The sequence below is a fragment of the Coturnix japonica genome, chromosome 23 (assembly GCF_054131305.1).
Source record: "Coturnix japonica strain WE chromosome 23, WE-NBRP24, whole genome shotgun sequence".
In the NCBI taxonomy this organism is placed as follows: domain Eukaryota; kingdom Metazoa; phylum Chordata; class Aves; order Galliformes; family Phasianidae; genus Coturnix; species Coturnix japonica.
In genome coordinates this window covers 8,528,683-8,546,226 of record NC_140685.1, presented here as the reverse complement: position 1 = coordinate 8,546,226, position 17,544 = coordinate 8,528,683, and the positions used below count along the sequence as shown (strand labels likewise).

General features: G+C 45.3%; 1 protein-coding gene across 6 annotated transcripts in view; it reads left to right on the top strand.

Moving 5' to 3' along the window:
• RAB11FIP4 (RAB11 family interacting protein 4) overlaps positions 1 to 17,544 on the top strand; it is a 70,005-nt gene that overhangs the window by 15,448 nt on the left and 37,013 nt on the right. For 3 of the 6 annotated variants that reach the window (XM_015879655.3, XM_015879657.3, XM_032448235.2), the window contains exon 3: positions 5,191 to 5,279. In XM_015879655.3, coding sequence (XP_015735141.2) covers positions 5,191 to 5,279 — 89 coding nt within the window. Of the gene's footprint in view, positions 1 to 4,785; positions 4,848 to 5,190; positions 5,280 to 10,358; positions 10,517 to 17,544 lie in introns of those variants that run through there. The other 3 variants (XM_085523140.1, XM_085523143.1, XM_032448240.2) reach the window with 3 other exon arrangements.

Here is a 17,544-nt window from a genome sequence, read left to right as displayed (position 1 = left end):
ATACACAGATGCTTGTGTGTTGGTTTGCTGTTAATTTTTCAAAGCAAATGTGGTGTGGTTTAAAGCAAAACATAGCAGGAAAAAGCAGCAGAAGGAGTAGCATTGTGGATGGCAGGCAGCATCCAGGTCTGATGCTCCCAGGTTTCTGGTTCTGCTGTTGATTTACCTAAGGTAGTTAGGGATCCCTTTGGCATTCATTTCTCTACTAGAAAATTTAAGACTAATGTGCTTTTCTTATCCGCAAGGTATAGTTGCTTTGTGTTTTCAGACTACCTAGGTCCTTGCATTGGAATAAGAGAGTTAATTACAGGCTGGACATATTAAGGAGCCTGGAAGGCAGAGACCAGTTAGATCAAAGCATCTCCTTTGCACGGAAGGCACAGACACTACTGTGCATCTCTAGCATTGCCAAAGCAAACAGCAGAGAGACTTCAGTTGTTTTAAGTCTTCTAGCTTCCCATAGCAAAATAATTCAGCCTGTCCTTTCCCAGAAATCTTTTATGGAAAGCTTTGCTTCTTTTTGCTTGTCCTTTGTGGATTAAAACACGTTGCCTGAGCGTTTCAGTGGAACCCCATGCAATTAGGTTCTGCCAGAGCCCAGGACAGGCTTGCCATCAAATTTAAAGCTTTGCAGCAGTTTCACTGGAGTATCAGAATATGACGGTTTTACTACCGCTGAAGCTGCCTTTGCTCTCTGCTCACTGCATGCCTTTATTTCTAATAACTGCATTAGTCTGGAGAGCAATTGCCATCAAATAACAGCCATACCCTCTTACCTAGCAGCTGCCAAAGCCAGAACAGTTGTCTGAAGTGGCGCTGTGCAGGGATGCTGAGAGCAGCCAGAACATCACCCTCAGCCTGAGTTCGCATTGATTTCAGCAGGGTCAGCATGGGATCCATTACAGTTTGCTCAGCAATGACTGTTTTCGCTGTGCTGAATTTATTGTGCCATTCCAGTAAATATTTTCAGCGCTCGTAATACTTGAAGGTTTGAGTGGAACTATTATCTCTAATGTGCTTGAAAGGCTGCTAGGTTCTGCAGCCAGACGTGTTTGCGGGACCAGGCTCTTGGTCTGTTTAGCAGGATCTAATTTGGTTTGATCTGTGCTTTCTATTTTGAGATTTCTGTTGTCTTTTCAATAGTCCTTCCACTTTGATACTTGACTTACAAAACCCAGCGCTGTGACAAACGAAGGGCGAGCTCCCCCTGCTGACCCTGGTGTTGCAGCTCATTAATGAGAGGGTACAACGTGAATACAAATTAATGCAGAATCAGAAGGAAAAAAGGCAAATATATGCTGACTTCATAGCTTATTTTAACCATAAAACAACAGTGACCGCTGTGTAGGACAATGACTTTAATAAGGGGAGGGGCTGAGCCACCTGCAATGGTACATGGGCTGGCTTTGGGGAGAGCTGTTGTGGGTATGAGTGAAGAGCTGAGCTTTGCTATTGTGAGTAACAACACAACCCTTTAATGGATTGATGCTGTTTGTTCTTAAAAGTAGAGCAGTTTCCTAAGGCTCAATCTGAAACCATAAATGAGTTTCATACTCTGTTAAGGGGTAGGTGGAGTGAAAAGCTGGGAAAAATGCCTGGAACCAACTGCATTCAGTTAGTTAATCAGGTTTGATTTCCTATAGCATTCAATTGTTTAATTGCCTGTGAAAATTGCCTGACACGGGATGGGTTAATTCTTTGCTACAATTGCATTTATTAGTGGCCAGAATGTCTGTTTGCAAATGGACTGTTTAACAAACTTTTTTCTTTTCAAATGAAACTGATGGCAAATGAGTCAAATTATGTGGGAAGGGAAATCACGTCTGGCATCCTGAGCAAAGTGAAAATGTTAAAGGTTCTTCCCCTTCAGTGACTTGGAAAACATGAGCCCTAAGCAAGGATTGTGCAAAAGATGATCTTGTCCTTTCTGTGGGACAGGCAGCACCGTGCCTGAGAGTTTGCTTCTCTTAGCTGAGTGTTTGCAAGGAATATTAGTGTTTTCACAAGCAGAAAGCACAGATGATGTAATGGTTGTGGTATGACACTGAATTCTTGTTCTGCAGCAGAATTCCCCTCACTAGGGACAAGTCACGTGTTGTTTTATTTCACTTTGCCTCTGCAAAGTGCTAATAATTCCCCCGCCACGTGTTTCTCCCTAATGCATCGATGGCCAAAGGAGCTGTGCTCACTTCTGCATTTCTAACACTATGTTAAATGGTTGGGGCTTTTTGTTCGTTTGTCTTAAACTCAGGTAATTCAGACAGAACTAGATTAGAGAAACTCTGTTCTGCTGTGTGGGGGCTGACACACAGTGGTATGGTTGGCTCACCTCACACCTCTGGCCAGAGGAGGGAATTCAGCCGCCCCACCTCTGTCCTTTTGTCACCTGGTATTTGAGTTCTGCCTCCGAATGTGAGGCTGCTTTGGATCTGTGTTGCCCTGCACAGTGATTTATGTGATGTGCAGCCCTTCTGCAGGGTGTTCTCCACTGAGAGCAGCCCTTTGCGGAGCTGTGCTGGTAAATAAGGAAGGACTTGAAGTTGTTCTTGGGTTTGCTCTGTGTCTCTTTCACTCCTCGCTGTCTGCAGTGGATCTCCTTGGACTCCTTGCCAAGCACTGCCCAGAAAAGTACATGAGGAAATTTTCCCAACCACAGCAAGGCAGATGAAATATTAAGCATATTAAAATATTATGATGTAAGTAGGCATTCAAATAAAATAGCTCCAAACAGCCATATAAGTGGCTTTCAGTTTTATTGTTTCCTGGAAAATGAAATTATAGCAATAATAGGACATTTCGGTGCAGGAGATCCTTAAAGTAGCCAGAAAGCATTCCTTTACTTATTTGCAATGGGTTATTTATGGACGGATTGTAGCCTTAAGTGCATTGTGCTGCATGGCTTGAAATATCCATCGTGGCAGTTCTGCAAGCTGAGCCAAAATGTTCCTCCTCAAGAGAGAGTGTAGTAGCAGGAAGCACCTTGTGTGCCAGGCCAGAGCTCTCCCTGAGCAAACAGCTGTCCAATGCCTTTGCATTTCCACACTGAGATTTGCCAGAGTAAACCTGGATTTTTTTAATTATTATTTTTTAAATTTCCTTTCTGGTCTATGAGACTTGAATTTAGCTCACTGCTGTGTCACAGGCTGCAGGACAAAACATGTTCAGGTAATAAGAAGACACGCGCACTGTATTTGAGACGCTGCAGGTTAATACAGTCCCCTCTTTATATTATGCCCCTTGTGTAAAGTTTGTGTCTTGACAGGGGAAAAGATTAACAGAGAATTAATTCTTTAAGTACAGTTCTAAACAGGAGTAAAAACAGTGGCACAATCCTGAGCTTCTTGATGCCAATGGGCATCTTTCCATTGATCTGATGGTGGCTGGATCAAGTCCAGATGACTGCAAGAGCACAGTGATGTGTTTCAGTAATCCTAAGGGAAAATGGCCTCTCAGCATTTTCTTTATAGATAAATGTAATGTGATACATGTGACAACAATCAGATCTTCCCAGCAGGATAAGGAGGCCCAGGCTGCGATGGCAGCACACTAACCATGCTAAGCAAACCTCTCCCATAGGGGAACATCAGCTGCTGCACCCTCAAACATCTTCCTATCAAAAATTCACCTTTACAGGGATTGTCTCAGATGAACCTGCATGAATGAACCTCAGATGAGCCTGTCAGTGTCAATAGAAATTCTGTCTTTCTGGTTTTGGTAGTTAAATCCCTTTTGCACCTTCAAAAATGCACAGCCTTTGTGATTTCCCCACCAGAGGAGAAGGCTGGGGTGGTGCATTTCTTATCTAGCAGGCTGAAATAGAGACTGACTGATTAGAGGTCTTCACAGTTACAGAGTAACTTCACAGAGTACAGTTTCATTAGGAAAATAAGCTTAAGGTTATGGCCAAAGGTGTAATTGGGAATGTTTAGAATTGTGTGAATGCATCTTCATTGCAGCAGTGTACATCCACTGCTATGTAGGTCTTGGCATTTGTTTTATTTCTTTCCTTCTTTTCTTTTGTGGAGATAACTTAATGAGTACATGCCCCATATCACGCAGAGGCTGTTTAGCAGAGTAAGCTGTTGATATGTGTAAAGATTGTCACAGTGAGTGCTGGCACAAAGCAATTTAATGAGAAATAAGCCTTTGATATTAATAAGCCTTTGATAGTAATGTCAAAATGCACTGAAGGAAATCCCCTTCTGGAAGAGGACCAGAAAGTAACCTCAGTCAAGCACGTGCTGACGTACAAAATACTGGAACCAGGGGAAACAAATAGCTCATATATCAGTTGGGAATGTTTAGAGACAGACAAGGCGAGTCAGGTAGAAAGACGTCTTCTCAAGGCAAAATGCTTCGTATCTTGTCTCTTTTCAGAAGGTCACAGCCAAAGGTATTGCACTGGATAACTGCAGCTACCAAATGTGTGTGCATGCTGAATTTTCATACAGTTTAGGCCCAAGGCTGTAAACTGGTTATTGTAAAATAACCTGGTCTGACACTATTGCCTTTTTCAGCTCAGCATGCCAAGTGCAGTCACTGGTAATTAATGTGGAATGAGACATCTGGTGATTTCAGTGTTTCTATATTTGTCTCCGGTTTTCAGATGAGAGAAGGACTGAGGGAAATACAGGCATTGATTTTTCCAGCTGTTCATGTGGTTACCAAAAGCAAACACAGAAGTTGAAAGTCTCTGATGGAAGTGCATAATTGTTTGCTTGCCAAACAGTGTGCTCTGTGACAGGGCTCTTTTTGAAGGGGGAATTGTGACACAGAGGTATTGTATTGCCCAGTCCATCCCTTAGACATGAGAGAATCAGAAGCAGCTCTGCTGACACTAACATCAGGTGGGCACCCAGCTAGCACCAGGCCTGTGAGTCCTGAGCTTGGCGTTGGTCAGGGGTGGACTTGATGCTGCAGAACAGGTCACTGAGCTGAATAATGTCCAGCTTTCAGTTTCCTTGTAGCTCAGAGTATCCATGGTGAGTCAGCATTAGTGTGATGGCACCAATTTAGTGCCTCATGCTGGAGGCAGAGCTGTCTTTCAGCTATTTATATATATTTCAGAGTTAACTTTCAAATTTCATGCATAAAGATTAGCTGTGACTCTGTTTCTTCCTTTATCATGCATGTAATCTCTAGGAAGACAAACTCTCAGCCTGATCATTTGCTTTTGTTCCTATTTTCCAGGCTGTGAAGAGTTACTGAGTGATGTCCTGTCTCCTGAAAACTCTGGGCCTCAGCACTATGAGCTGCAGTACGATGATTACTATTACCAGGTAAGAGAAGCATTAACTTTGTCTCATCTTATTGCACTGAGGAAGTCTCAGGAGTACTATGTAGCTGGGTCGTTACGAATGCTGTTGTTCTTTATGATCTGCAGAAGGTCTCTGAGGACTTGTTCACCTGTGAAGTTTGACTGATTTAATTAGATACAATCAGCGTTTTCCACTTGTGTGGTGCCAGCAAGCTTGTATATGATGACTCCATTCACAGCCAAGGAAATACTGAGGCCTGTAACAGCAATGTTACAGCATGTGGTGAGAGGTGTAAATGCCATGGACCTTGTCCTTGGTCCATCTCATCTGCGCTGCTTCTTGGCAATACACAAAATGGTTTCCATTCTTTGGGCAGAAGGTAGAGATTGCCTCACCTCAGCACAGAGAATGTCTGTCACAGGACAGAGGGACCCCTCTGTGACTGCAAACAGAAAGGCAGAATTTGGCCATAAACTTTTATCATGGAGAAGAGCTGTTAGAGCTTGCTGTCTCTTTTCACTTGATGAACATGAGAGGCTGGTTTTAGAACCTGGGTGGTAGAAGGCTGACAATGCTATCATTGCTTGTTTCTGAAGCCGTATTGTTTTGTGACTGGTGACATAGATAACCACAATGCTGTTGCTTGGTAACCTTAATAGATACCATAAACCAAACTCCCTGTTTTGCAAGAGATGATAGAGACTATAAAATGCAAAACAGTCTGTCTGCAAACACTGGATGTTTTCCTATTGCTGTGCAGATGTTGCTGGCTCATTAGAGGGCAGGTGGCATGGCTGTTGGGTCTGTATTCCTCTGGGAGCTGTCTGCCCACTTTGGGTCGATGCAGTATTTGTGTGGCCTGTGAGAAGTGTTGGTAAGAGGACAGGAAATGATGTACAGCGTACACTCCACACTTATCTCACAGCTCCTCTGCACAGCTCTGCCTTCCAGGAAGAGCGTTTCGGCTACCTGCAGTTTCCAGGTCTTTCAGGTGCAGTTCAGAAACTGTTCACTAGATGTCAGTTAAGGGCTGGAGAATCATCAGATGAAATAGAAAGACTTCTGAGGCCTGGGTGGATCTGAGGTTATCTCTGAGTTCTGTGCTCAGCTCCCAGGGGAAGCACATGCTGAGAACGTGAGCTCACTCTGCGTTTCCCAGGCCTTACTGAGTGTGAATTCCTGGTGGTGGTGTTGTGCTTATGGGCAGCTCCCAGCGGCACAAACAGCAACAAAGCAGTATGCCTGTATGTGCAATTTGAACTTTAAAGGCCATTCCGTGGAAGGTTTTTAATGGCCTATAATGAGAGGCTGTGTCAGGATGGTATTTCAGGCCAACATAGAACTCGTCCATTGAGCTCCGGTCTGTTGGGGTGTGATGCATAAATAGCAAAGAGCAGCACCTGGGTGTTACAGGACTCTCATATCAAAGGGAAGTGTCTCTCTGACTCGGCCCTGAATCAGACTGCAAACAGTCTGTGAGCGCATGCAGAGAATAGGGAACTCCTGTCTGATTTAAAACAGACTGTTTGAGTCCCTGCTCTGCCATACATCCTGCTCTTTCACAGAGGTAGAAAGAGTTTGTGTGATGCTGCTGTGCTGGGAGGGGGTGGGTTAGAGGGACTGGGAGCTTCTGCTGAGCTTCTCCTTGGGCTGTTGTGTCAGGAGATGGGGTATTTTCTGAGCTAGCAGTTGTTTGTGTCCCTGCCTTGTGCTTACACTATGGGGTTCTGGCACTATGCAGGAGATGCTTGTGTTACCACTGCTGCTGAAAGTCCTCTAGGGTGTTAAGGAAGTGGTTATAAGCACTAGGGAAGCAGGTCTCTTCTGAAACAAGCTACGCCAGTTAGCAGCTGTGGAGCCTCTCAGCTCCAGGACCTGTGAATACACCCGCGTTTCTGTGTATGAATTGAGTCTGTTCATTTGGTAGTTTGGGTCTGTACTGTGGTCTGTTTGAGGTACTGCATCAGCAAAGTGCTGTCAGTATAACTTCTGCCTCTTACAGCCCTTAGAGGGAAAACAGAGATGCCCAGAATATGGCAGAATCCAGGCTATCCACACTGAATTCCTCCTGCTGTTCGATGTTGTGGCCAAAGCCAAAAGTCTGTGCAGGATTTGCTCTGGGGCAAGTTTCTGTAAGTACCTCAGAGCCCCGGGCAGCTTTTGGAGGTGAGAACCAACAGAGAGTCCACCGCCAAAGTATCTGTATGAAAACCCAGACCCAGATTCAGGCAGCTCAAACAAAGCAAAGTGCCTGTGTCTCGCATTTCTGAACAGCTGGCTGAGGGCCTGCCGGGCACCTGGCCAGCTGGGAGCACTGCCTGCAGGCTGAAAGGGAACTGGGCTGGCTGCATCCGCATCACCCTGGCCAAGGCTTGTGTTGCAGGCTCAGGGAACGAGCTGCCTGGGTTCAAGTGCTCTTCTGTCTCAGCTCCTGTGTCAGAGGGAATCAGCAAAAGGAGTTGGATTTTTCAGCGCTTCACATGGCAAGTTTTGGCTGTTCAGATTTGAGTGGACATCCCCTGATTTGGTAACAAGGGGAGGTTGGATGAAAGATTTGAGTGCAGGTAGCGGCGTATGTACCTCACCAGCTGCTTGTGAAGAGCAGGCTAGGAGGTGTTCTTGTAGGAGAGAAATTCCTTCATCTGAATTCTATGCCCAAATGCTGCACATGCAAAGCAGTGGAAGAGCCTTTGTAAGATGCAGTGATACCAATGTCCCCGTTTTAAACAAGGCCATTTGTATCCTAGCCATTGGTCCTGTACTGAGTTCCTGTTTTCCAGTTTTTCTTTTCCTTTTTTGCTGCTCTCATCTGTCAATAAGGGTGACTCTGCCTCTTAACAAGGTGCAGAATGATTGCTGCATGTCAAAGAATGAGCTGCCTTCTCTGTCCTGTGTGTGTTCACTGCCTGCCAAGTGATTAATTACTCTGTAAGAACAGCAGAAAAATTGTTGAAACATGACAAATAAATGGTTTGCCTCTGGGATGGATTTGGGACTATTGACTGATCCACTTCTTTGGAAATATTTTCAGTAGCAATTAGGAGTCCCCCACTGGCTTCAGCAAAGCCAGAAGCCCGTTCTGCCCGGTTTGGGTGGTATCTACCATGACAATAACAGTCAAGGAATTGTACTAGCTTGACACCTCAAGTTAAACCAGATCTTTCCCAAAGAAAGCACCACACATCCTCCACAGCTTAACTGTTGATAAGGTTTGTTTTGCCTTTGGTGCAGACTTGGCAGGGCTGAGCCCCCAAGAAAATGTCTTCCCACATGGATCACAATGGTCCGTGTGTGCTGGGTGTACTGACCTCACCGTGTTTCCTTCTGGAAGCTGGAGCAGACTTTGAGTGAAGGACATCAGATCTCCCATCTTAGCAGAAGCACAGGAGCTAAGATGTTCAGTTGGAAATGTCTTCCAACTGATAGCAAATTGAACACCACAACCTACATGGTAAGGAGAACTGGTGTTAAATACAGCAAATAGAAGCTTTATTTTTTTCTGTTTCTTGTCAGCCTCCACTCCTCTCCACCACCCACACGCTCTCAGTCATTCTTGGCTCCCTTTGTGCTTTTGGCATTGCAGATGCTCAGTGTCTGCCTCCCTGTCCTGGGGGTTCTTGGGCTGTTCATGCTGTGCAGCCATCAGCACAGAATATGTGTGTAATTTGCTCCCCTTACCAAGCTGCTGGTGGGCTCTCCTGACCTGCTGTCACTGTGGGACCCATGCTGTGATCATGGACAACTTATTCATTGAATATCTTCCAGAAGCTGGAGGCTGGATCTTCATTCCTGCAGTAATCAAAACGTACGATATCAGTATATTCTAATACTTACCTGGAGGGAAGTACTGCTCTGTCTCTGCCAGATTCTCCTTCTCCTCTGGTTTTATTGCATCCCATGGGACGTGAGTGCAATCAGCATCTTCAGAAATGACCTTTTGAGGGGCCCAGCCCAGGGACTGATCCCAGCCTCTGCTTCTCAGACCCTGGTGAATCTGGGCCCACACTGTGACATTCTCTCTGAGGTGTTTGTTGCCTGAATCTCCTACTGGAAGAGGTTTCTAAGCTCAGCTCTGTTTGAAATCTTCATAAAGCACAGCCATGCAGTTACAAGAAAAAAACTCCATGTTTCTAGGTAGGATTGTACACAGGCAATGATGTGTCTTCACAGATTAGAGTTTTATTATAACCTCTAAGGGCAACACTCAGCAGTTCTTCTTTCTCTATATTCTGCAGAGCATCAGAAAGCAATATTAACTACAACTGCCAAGAAACCCCCAGTGAACAATTACCAAGAGCAATGAAAAGCACAGCGTGCCTCTATTTGGGACTAATTTACATGGAAATTGCCTGCTTTCACCTGGCAATGTTCTGAATTATATTTTATGTGCTTGTGCATACATACAGAGTGTCCTTGGTACAAAACACCTGCATAGAAATGTGTCTCTCTGGCTGCTCAGATTGACTACAAAGTCTGTCCTGGTGAGCTGATGTTCAGAGGGAAGAGCAGTTTTGCACTCAGGGTAAGGGAAGTGTCCTCCAACTAAATAAATGCTGACTCCTCTGAAAGCAGCCTTAAAGGAGATTGCTTGAGAGATGTTTTCTGTTTCAAAAGCAGTTGTTTGAATTCTGTGATTTGGTGGAACATCACACACTGATATTTTTAGAGGGGAAATTGCTTTTCCCTGGACTTGTTTCTGCTTGGTTGTTGTATTAAAAAACAACCCTAAGGTTTGACCTTCTCATCCTGAGCTGGGACAAGAAAATATTTTGCAATCCGGGTGCTCCCAGGCTGGGAGGAATGCACCAACAGGTGCAGTGACAGCCACAGTGTTGTCTCTGGCCCCAACAGGGTTGTTACCTTACACATCTGCACCTCCCTTTATCCATCACTATCTTTTGAGTAATTCTGTTCTTAGCCCAGGTAGGGTTTCGTATTCAAAAGCTTTACCATTTGAAAGCCTGTCACATTTCTCTCTGACAGAACCAATGTTTAAGTGACATTTTCCATCTCATCTGTTCTTCCTTTCCAAGGTATTATCTTCAACATTTTCCTCTGCCCGTTTTCTGGCTGAGCTCAGTTTTGGGGGTGTGTTTTTCTGGAGTTGCCAGTTGCCATGGCAAAGTGTTCCTCCCAGCCACTATTCTCCATGGATAAACCAAGCTGGGTTCTTTGGGTAGAGGCTGGGAAACTGCTCAGAGCTGAGAGCTGGACTCTTTCTATCAGGAAAGTCACATCCTATTGATTTAATCCTTCAGGTAAGCACGGATTTGGTTTGGTCCTTTTTTCCTTTTGTTTGCTGTGCTGAAAAACCATCCATATTAACTACCTATATTAAATACACCATTATTAATAATATAAGCAAGAGAAATATTATGACAGCACATGCTGCATGCTGAGAGTGGCAAAGCAGCCCTGATTCTGAAATACGGCCTTCTGGGGAGTGCCAATGTGTCTGTAATAAAAGTAGCCAAATGAGAGGTGATATACGTAGTATTTGGGGGATTTGGGGCATGCATGTGACAGGATGAGGGTATCTTTGCCCTCCAGTTCATGAACTTGAAGTGTGCTCGCTCTTTATTTACATCCTGTTCCACCTCATACCTTCCTTCTTGCTGTTGGGAGGTTTGTGCTGTGTTTATGTTAGATACACACAGTGTTCTTTGCATATTGAGTGGGAAGGCTGTGCAATGGAAATGTAAGGTCTGCTGTGGAGTAAGCAGCACAATCCTAAAGTAGGTTTGGATTTGTTTTATGTTTTGTCTGCAGTTAGGAGAAAAGCGAGCAAATGTGTGATAGCTGGGTGATAAAGCCAAGGTTCCAGCTGGTTATGAAAGAGCACAAAGTCAACCACAAAGAATTGTTCTAGCTAAACAAAGCCAGTGGAATCCCTCCTTGTATGAGCAAACAGAGACCCCCTCAGAGCTGTGGGTTTTGGCTTCCCCATCTCTGTGTGCGTTGCAGGGCCAAAATGGCAGCGTCTGCTTCAGGTGTAAATGGAACTGACTGGAACTGCACTGCAGTGCTCAGCTGGGCTCACAGAGCTAAAAATTGGATCTTGATTATATTCTATATTTAGAAGCTGGAGGAGGATCAAAATGTATTTTTTTCCACGGTACAGTGGGGAATTTATGAGATGGGGTGGAGGTGTGTGTTTCCATACTGCCACACACCTGGGCTGTGATAAGCAATTTGTAACTGAACAAGGAAGTAAAGTAGGCCAGACTACAAGAGAGTATCCACAAAGTGCTCCTGAGGGATCTGTGCTGCCTCCAGCCGCTGAAATAACAGCATGAAACTGCAATTAAAAATTAAAAAGAGATACAGGCTACTTGACCTTCTTCTAATCAGGGACACAGAGGCCACGTCTGGAGCAGAGAAATGCAGCTTCTGTCAGGGTGTGCTGTGCCAAGAAGAGGCTGCTGTGGTTCAGAGCACAGGGCAGCAGCTGTGGGCACTGCCTGCTCCATGCGCTGCAGAGCAGAGCTACGTGTGCTTCAAGAGATTGGCCAAGCAGATGAAAAATGGGGACAAAATGGTCAACTGTTGTATTTCCTAAGTTTACAGAAAGCCAAGCAAGGCTAATCAGGCCCTTGAGAGCCTCCATTAATTGGGAGGTTTGCTGTTTGGCTCACTGTTTTGTATGGGCTGATGTTGTAATTACCCAACTGACTGTGGTATCAGCTGTGGAACAGGCTGTGAGATACAGCAGCTCTTTGGGTGAATGTGTGCCCTGGAACTCAGGCTTGTTTAGGTACATGGCGTTATGATAAACTGCTACCAAGGTTACAGTGGAGTAATAATGTAGCCACGGCAATGTTGATACAGGGTTGATGCAAATAATGAGCGTTAGGGGCTGACAGCACGAACCTGGCAGCCTGCTCCCCAACCAGCAGCGCAGGGAAGTGTTTGGAAAGGAAACACATCGATAGATACAGTAAGGTTATAAAAGGGATATTGGAAAGGCTGATTCCTTGGAGCTTTTCCCAGCCTTTGACTGTGATAACAAGTTCAGCTTTGCAAAGGAGTTTGCTTTGTTCCTGGTTGTCAGAGGACAGCTTACCCGTATTTGTACAGCTTTATCCAGCCGTTTTGGTGAGATAGTGCTATATTTAGGTAAAAATTCTTGCCTGTGGTAGAATTATATCCGTGACACTGTATACAAATCCTAACCTTATTTAAAACCGGAAGAACTTTTAAATTGATACAGACTGAATGTGCTGCCATCATCTCCCGGCCGCAGGGCAAGAGGCAGAACCACAAGTGTTTTTGCCTGGCCCCCACAAGAAGCTTCCTTTATCAGTAACTGTTCCGTATTTCTTGCTGGCACATGCACATTCAAAGGCTTATTGCAGCTTGTTGCTCCCATCAGTTTTTCATTACCGTGTCCTTGAAGGTTAACCTCATTGAGGAAGATTTGTTGGACCATATGGCTGCAGTGCCCCAAGGAGTGCTCACGGGAAGCAGGGGAGGGGGGGAGCCCACCCGGAACCAGGGCATGATTAGGAACCATTAAGAACTGTTGGTCAGATACTTCCATGCTCCTGTATTTTTAAAATGAACTTGCAGAGATGTTTGCAAAGGTTTGTAAGTTGCTTTTAATCCTGTGGAAGAGGGAGGAGGGGCACCTAAATAATGGATGAAGTCAGGATTTCACTGCATCTGTGAGATCTGATCTGAGTAATGCACAGCACTGTGTGAGGCTGATAGATAAAGTTGGCTTTCATAAACATTTGTTTACCTCTGAACTCTCCAGTGTGAAGAAAGCAGCCGTTCCTTTATGAGTCACCTGATGGGGTTAATCTGGCTCTGGGAGCTGCCATGGTTTTCTCATCTATGAAGCTGTCAGTAAGTGAAAGAGTAAATTGCTGTGTTGTATTTCTGCAGTGTTTGGAAACTTCACGTGAAACCTTTCTGGCTGTCTTATCACAAAGCCAACAGTGAGCCAAGGCATCATTGAAGGGAGTGCAGTGAATTCAGAGCTCTCACCTGTTGTCTGCTGAATCTCCTCACCTGTGAAGAAATTCTGAGTAACATTTCTCAGATTACTGCACGAACACGGAATGTTGCTACATGACATCCCATGTCATGTTGCAGTACTCAAAGGGGAAAGTCTTTGGACTTGGGTACTACAGGATGTGCCCTGCTGAGTGGGGCTGATACCCTGCCAGCCCACAGAGAAGGGCTTTAGCAGGGAGGTGTGTGTTTGCAGCACTGATCTGGGCTTTGTGAAGCAAATCCTTGGGCTGGGGAAAGTCCTGTGTCACTTTCTTTACAATTAGTAGAAATGACTGTTTTTCCCCAAGAACAAAGTTCTCAGATGTTTCCTGACTTAGAGCCAGGGCATTCCTTGCTGTGCTGCTGGGTGGCATGTGTTTCCTCAAGCTCATATAATCTCTTCAGATCACTGAAGATCTTCAAAACCTTTCCAGGAAGAAATGATTTTCCTGAATTGCATTTATACAGTGCCATTCATATGAGATGCTGTACAAGAGCCACTTCATCTTAGAATGAAGAGATGAGAAAGGGAAGGAACCAGAACTCTTCTTATCAGTACTTACAAGACCGAAACGTTCATGTTTGGTTTGACTCCAGCTCCCGCTGGCTGGGGCTGCCTTCACACTCACACTGCTTCCCCAAGAGCCGGTGGTAACAAGAACCACATGGACCCACAGGCATTTCTGTTTCCTATGGTAATTTGCCATCTGTAGCTGCTTCACAGATGACGTGGGGTCCCAGAGCTTCCCCCCTGCTGACAACTCTACCTCACAGGAGCTCTTTTCTTTTGGCATCTGAATGCTTCCATATTAAATGTTATTAATAAGAAGGGAGAGCTGAGTGCTGAGGGCAGGGATCGGTGTTTAAGAGCTCTTCAGTTTGTTAATTTGACTGGATTACAGCAATAGAACTTGAAAAGTAACTAAATGTAGTTTACTGTGTTCTGAAGTGGTAAGGAAGCCGTGCTGCATATGGCTTAGGAAGGGGCCTCCCAGTGGGGGTGAAATCTGTCACAGATCTGTGCAGAAATGTGAAATGGTGGGGTTGGAAGCTAGGTGTCCGTGCCTGACTTATCTCACTAGCATCACTGTAGAGCCAGGAACAGGCTTTCTGTCAGCACTACAGTCATAGAATCATAGAATCACCAAGGTTGGAAATGACCTCGAAGGCCATCCAGTCCAACTTTCTGCCTGCCACCAGTATTGCCCACTGAGCCACGTCCCTCAGGACCACGTCTGAAGATTCTTGAATGCCTCCAGGTGCAGTGACTCAGCCGCCTCCCTGGGCAGCCCATTCTAGCACCTGGCCATTCTTTTGAAGAAGAACGATTTCCTAATTTCCAACCTGAGCCTCCCCTGGCACAGCTTGAGGCCATTTCCTCCAGTCCTACTGACAAGGTCTGGGTTCATTCCTGTCTTTTCATGTGTGATGCTTACAAGCCCCTACAGTTGGCTTGGGAAGCTTTAATGGCAGCATGGTGTCAGTCCTTCCACAGAAGAGCACCAGGACAGCATCCCCCTTGAGCAGAGCAGCATTATTCCTTCAGCCATTTTAAATCTCCCACCTCTCTTCACAAGCTGCTGGGACCTGAATCATGACTGTCCTGCAACCCAAGACGTCCTCCCTGGGTCAGTGCAGCTCCACCTGTATTGCAGGGGTGTTTCTGCCTACACAGCTGGTTCTGCTGCAGCTGCTGGTGGAAATCTGGCTTTGTTTCCTTTTAATGTTGTATATTCAAAAGTGTCTGTGTGACACCAGAGCCACTGACAATGCTGCTGATTACTTCACATCACTATTTAATTAGGATGAAAGATACAGGATGAGCAGATGAGATTTTTTTCACTTGGGAGAGAAATGCACGTGTGGAACAATCTCCCTTAGCAAACAGCTCCAGAAAGGCTTGACCTGCTGCCTGGCTTTGAAAGGGTGAAGTATAACTTTAAAGGGAGTTCTGCAGTTTGCTAGCCCTGCCACTCTGCTGGCACCATTCACTGTGGGTGTTCAAGCTTCCAGCCTAATGGGCATTTGTGAGATGGCATCAACAGAGGAAAAGTGTCAGCAGCACCACAGGTCAGACATGGACATATTATTATGCACCTTTGAAAACATAGGCAGACATCACATATCAGCCTGCTCTGCATAATCGTCTCGACCTATTTCTTTTTTTCCTTTCATAGTGGTCACATTTGAAAGTACTGTCTAGAGCCAGTTGGGCTCACACAGACTCATTAACCGGGAGCTGTCTGGCGAAGGGGTAGCACAGGGCAAAGTTCATTGCAGGGTGCTCAGCACCAGAGCTGCAAGGCTGTGCTCCATGTGCATGTGTACCAACATGCACAGGGGTCAGTTCCTGCTGCTTCCAAAGGTGTTGGGCAGCTGAGCACTTTGCTTCATCTGGAATTAAGGATTTGACAGGAACTGGCCCAGCAGAAGAGAATGGGTGTGAAGAACCCTAATGACTTCTCCATGCAGGAGGACGGAAACAGTCAACAGGCCCACACATCTCCATCCCAGAGATGTGGTCGGCATGGTCTTTGTCACTGGGCCGTATTAGAACGTGCAAAATGTGTTCAAAGCAGCAGAACTTGTGGGCTCTGTGCACTAATTTTCCATCATCCCATGGGAGGCTGCTCTCAGTAATCCAGGAGGGACAGCTGTATGGTTACCATACACCAGTAGCAAGCTGTGCAGATGATCTGCAGACTTTGTACAGAGCCTTGTTACTTCTGAGGTATTTATTCTGCATACCATATATCTGTTAAATTCCTGGAGGAGGCAGCCGCAGATATGTAGATGAAAGAATTAGCATAGAAACTATCTGCAGTACCTATTCTATTATTATACTATCAAAGCACTTCATGGGCTCTAATGAATTCAACTCATGGCTTCTCTGGGAGCTAGAAAATTGTTATTCATCCCAAGTTTGCAGAACGTAACATCAACTACGCAGTGCTAAGGCCCAGGTCAGAGATGGGAGAGTCAGGCTGCTTTGCAGAGGAGCCTCTGAGGTCATGGGAGGCGCTGGTCACCAACCTGTACCTTTATCTCAGCTGGTGCCTTGTCTGCTGGCCCAGCTTTTCTATCTGAGCACATGTAAAATTCAGCAGTACACTTACACACGTAGGTGGAGCTGAATACCAAATTTCATGGGCTGATAACTTTCTAGAATGCTTGTTCTCATTCCCCACCTCTGCAGAGCCTGCCTGAATTAAAGGCAGAGTGCAAAGCAGGGCGCTGTGCCTCGACCAAGGAGAAGAGCCAAGTGCTGATGCTGCTGATGGCATATTCCTTTCAGAGGTACATGTGCTGTTATCTTCCAGTCAGGCTTCTATGCCATATTGCAGTGCTTGATGTGGAGCTGATGGTCACAAAGTGCATTCTTACGCTGCAATGCATGGGCTGTCATAAACTGTTTTTCTCCCTCTGTAAGGTTGTGTTTGAGGTTGAGTGGTTCATTTGGTGTATTTGAGGGATAGTGTGGTTAGGATTCTCAGTTGGTTCTTGCCGTTTATGAAGCTGTTTCCTTGTCTGGTTTTGACCTGTCACCACAGGACTGGGCTGTGTCAGTCTGCCCTGCATTTTTCTCCTTTCATTAGATCCCTGGGTACTGAGCACTGCTGTCTGTGCTCTTTTGCTCTTCCTTTCTATAGGGATTTGAGGCAGAAGTGCTTTATGCTGCTGTCATCATCTTGTAAGGAGCAAAGAAGAAATGCAGTGTATTCCCTAGATGCCAGGATAATCGTATCTTGACAGAATACTAATGAATCATCTCGTAATCAGGTAATTATTTCCCATGTAGCTGTCTAATTACCATTCAGTAGCCCAGAATTCAGCCTGCCAGTAGCTAATATTTCCAAAGGAGAGCTTCAAGGAAAGGAACACGGTGGGCCGTGACTCTTGGTGTAACTCCTCTGTCTTCCTTGAATTACTCCTGGGATTAATTTGGTCTGCCAGTTCTTTTAGGCTGCTGAGCCACACGACAGCCCTAATTATTGCAGGATTGGCAACAGGAAAAGAGTACAGCTCCACTGCTTGGTGTAATGGACTCAGTTGCTCTACTACAGCTGTTAATGTGCTCCTAAGTACACCCATATGTTGGCTCCCTAGGAGCTCTTACTAACCCAGCATATTATGAGCCAACAAGCTTGGGCCATACTTGTGGAATCTTAAAAGGCAATGTTACATACTGGAACATGCTGAATCTCTCCTTGGTGAGGGAGAGATTTACGTTTAAGCCAGGGAAGACTGCATAGATAAAAACTGCAATTTTTATTCAAGGCTTACTTAT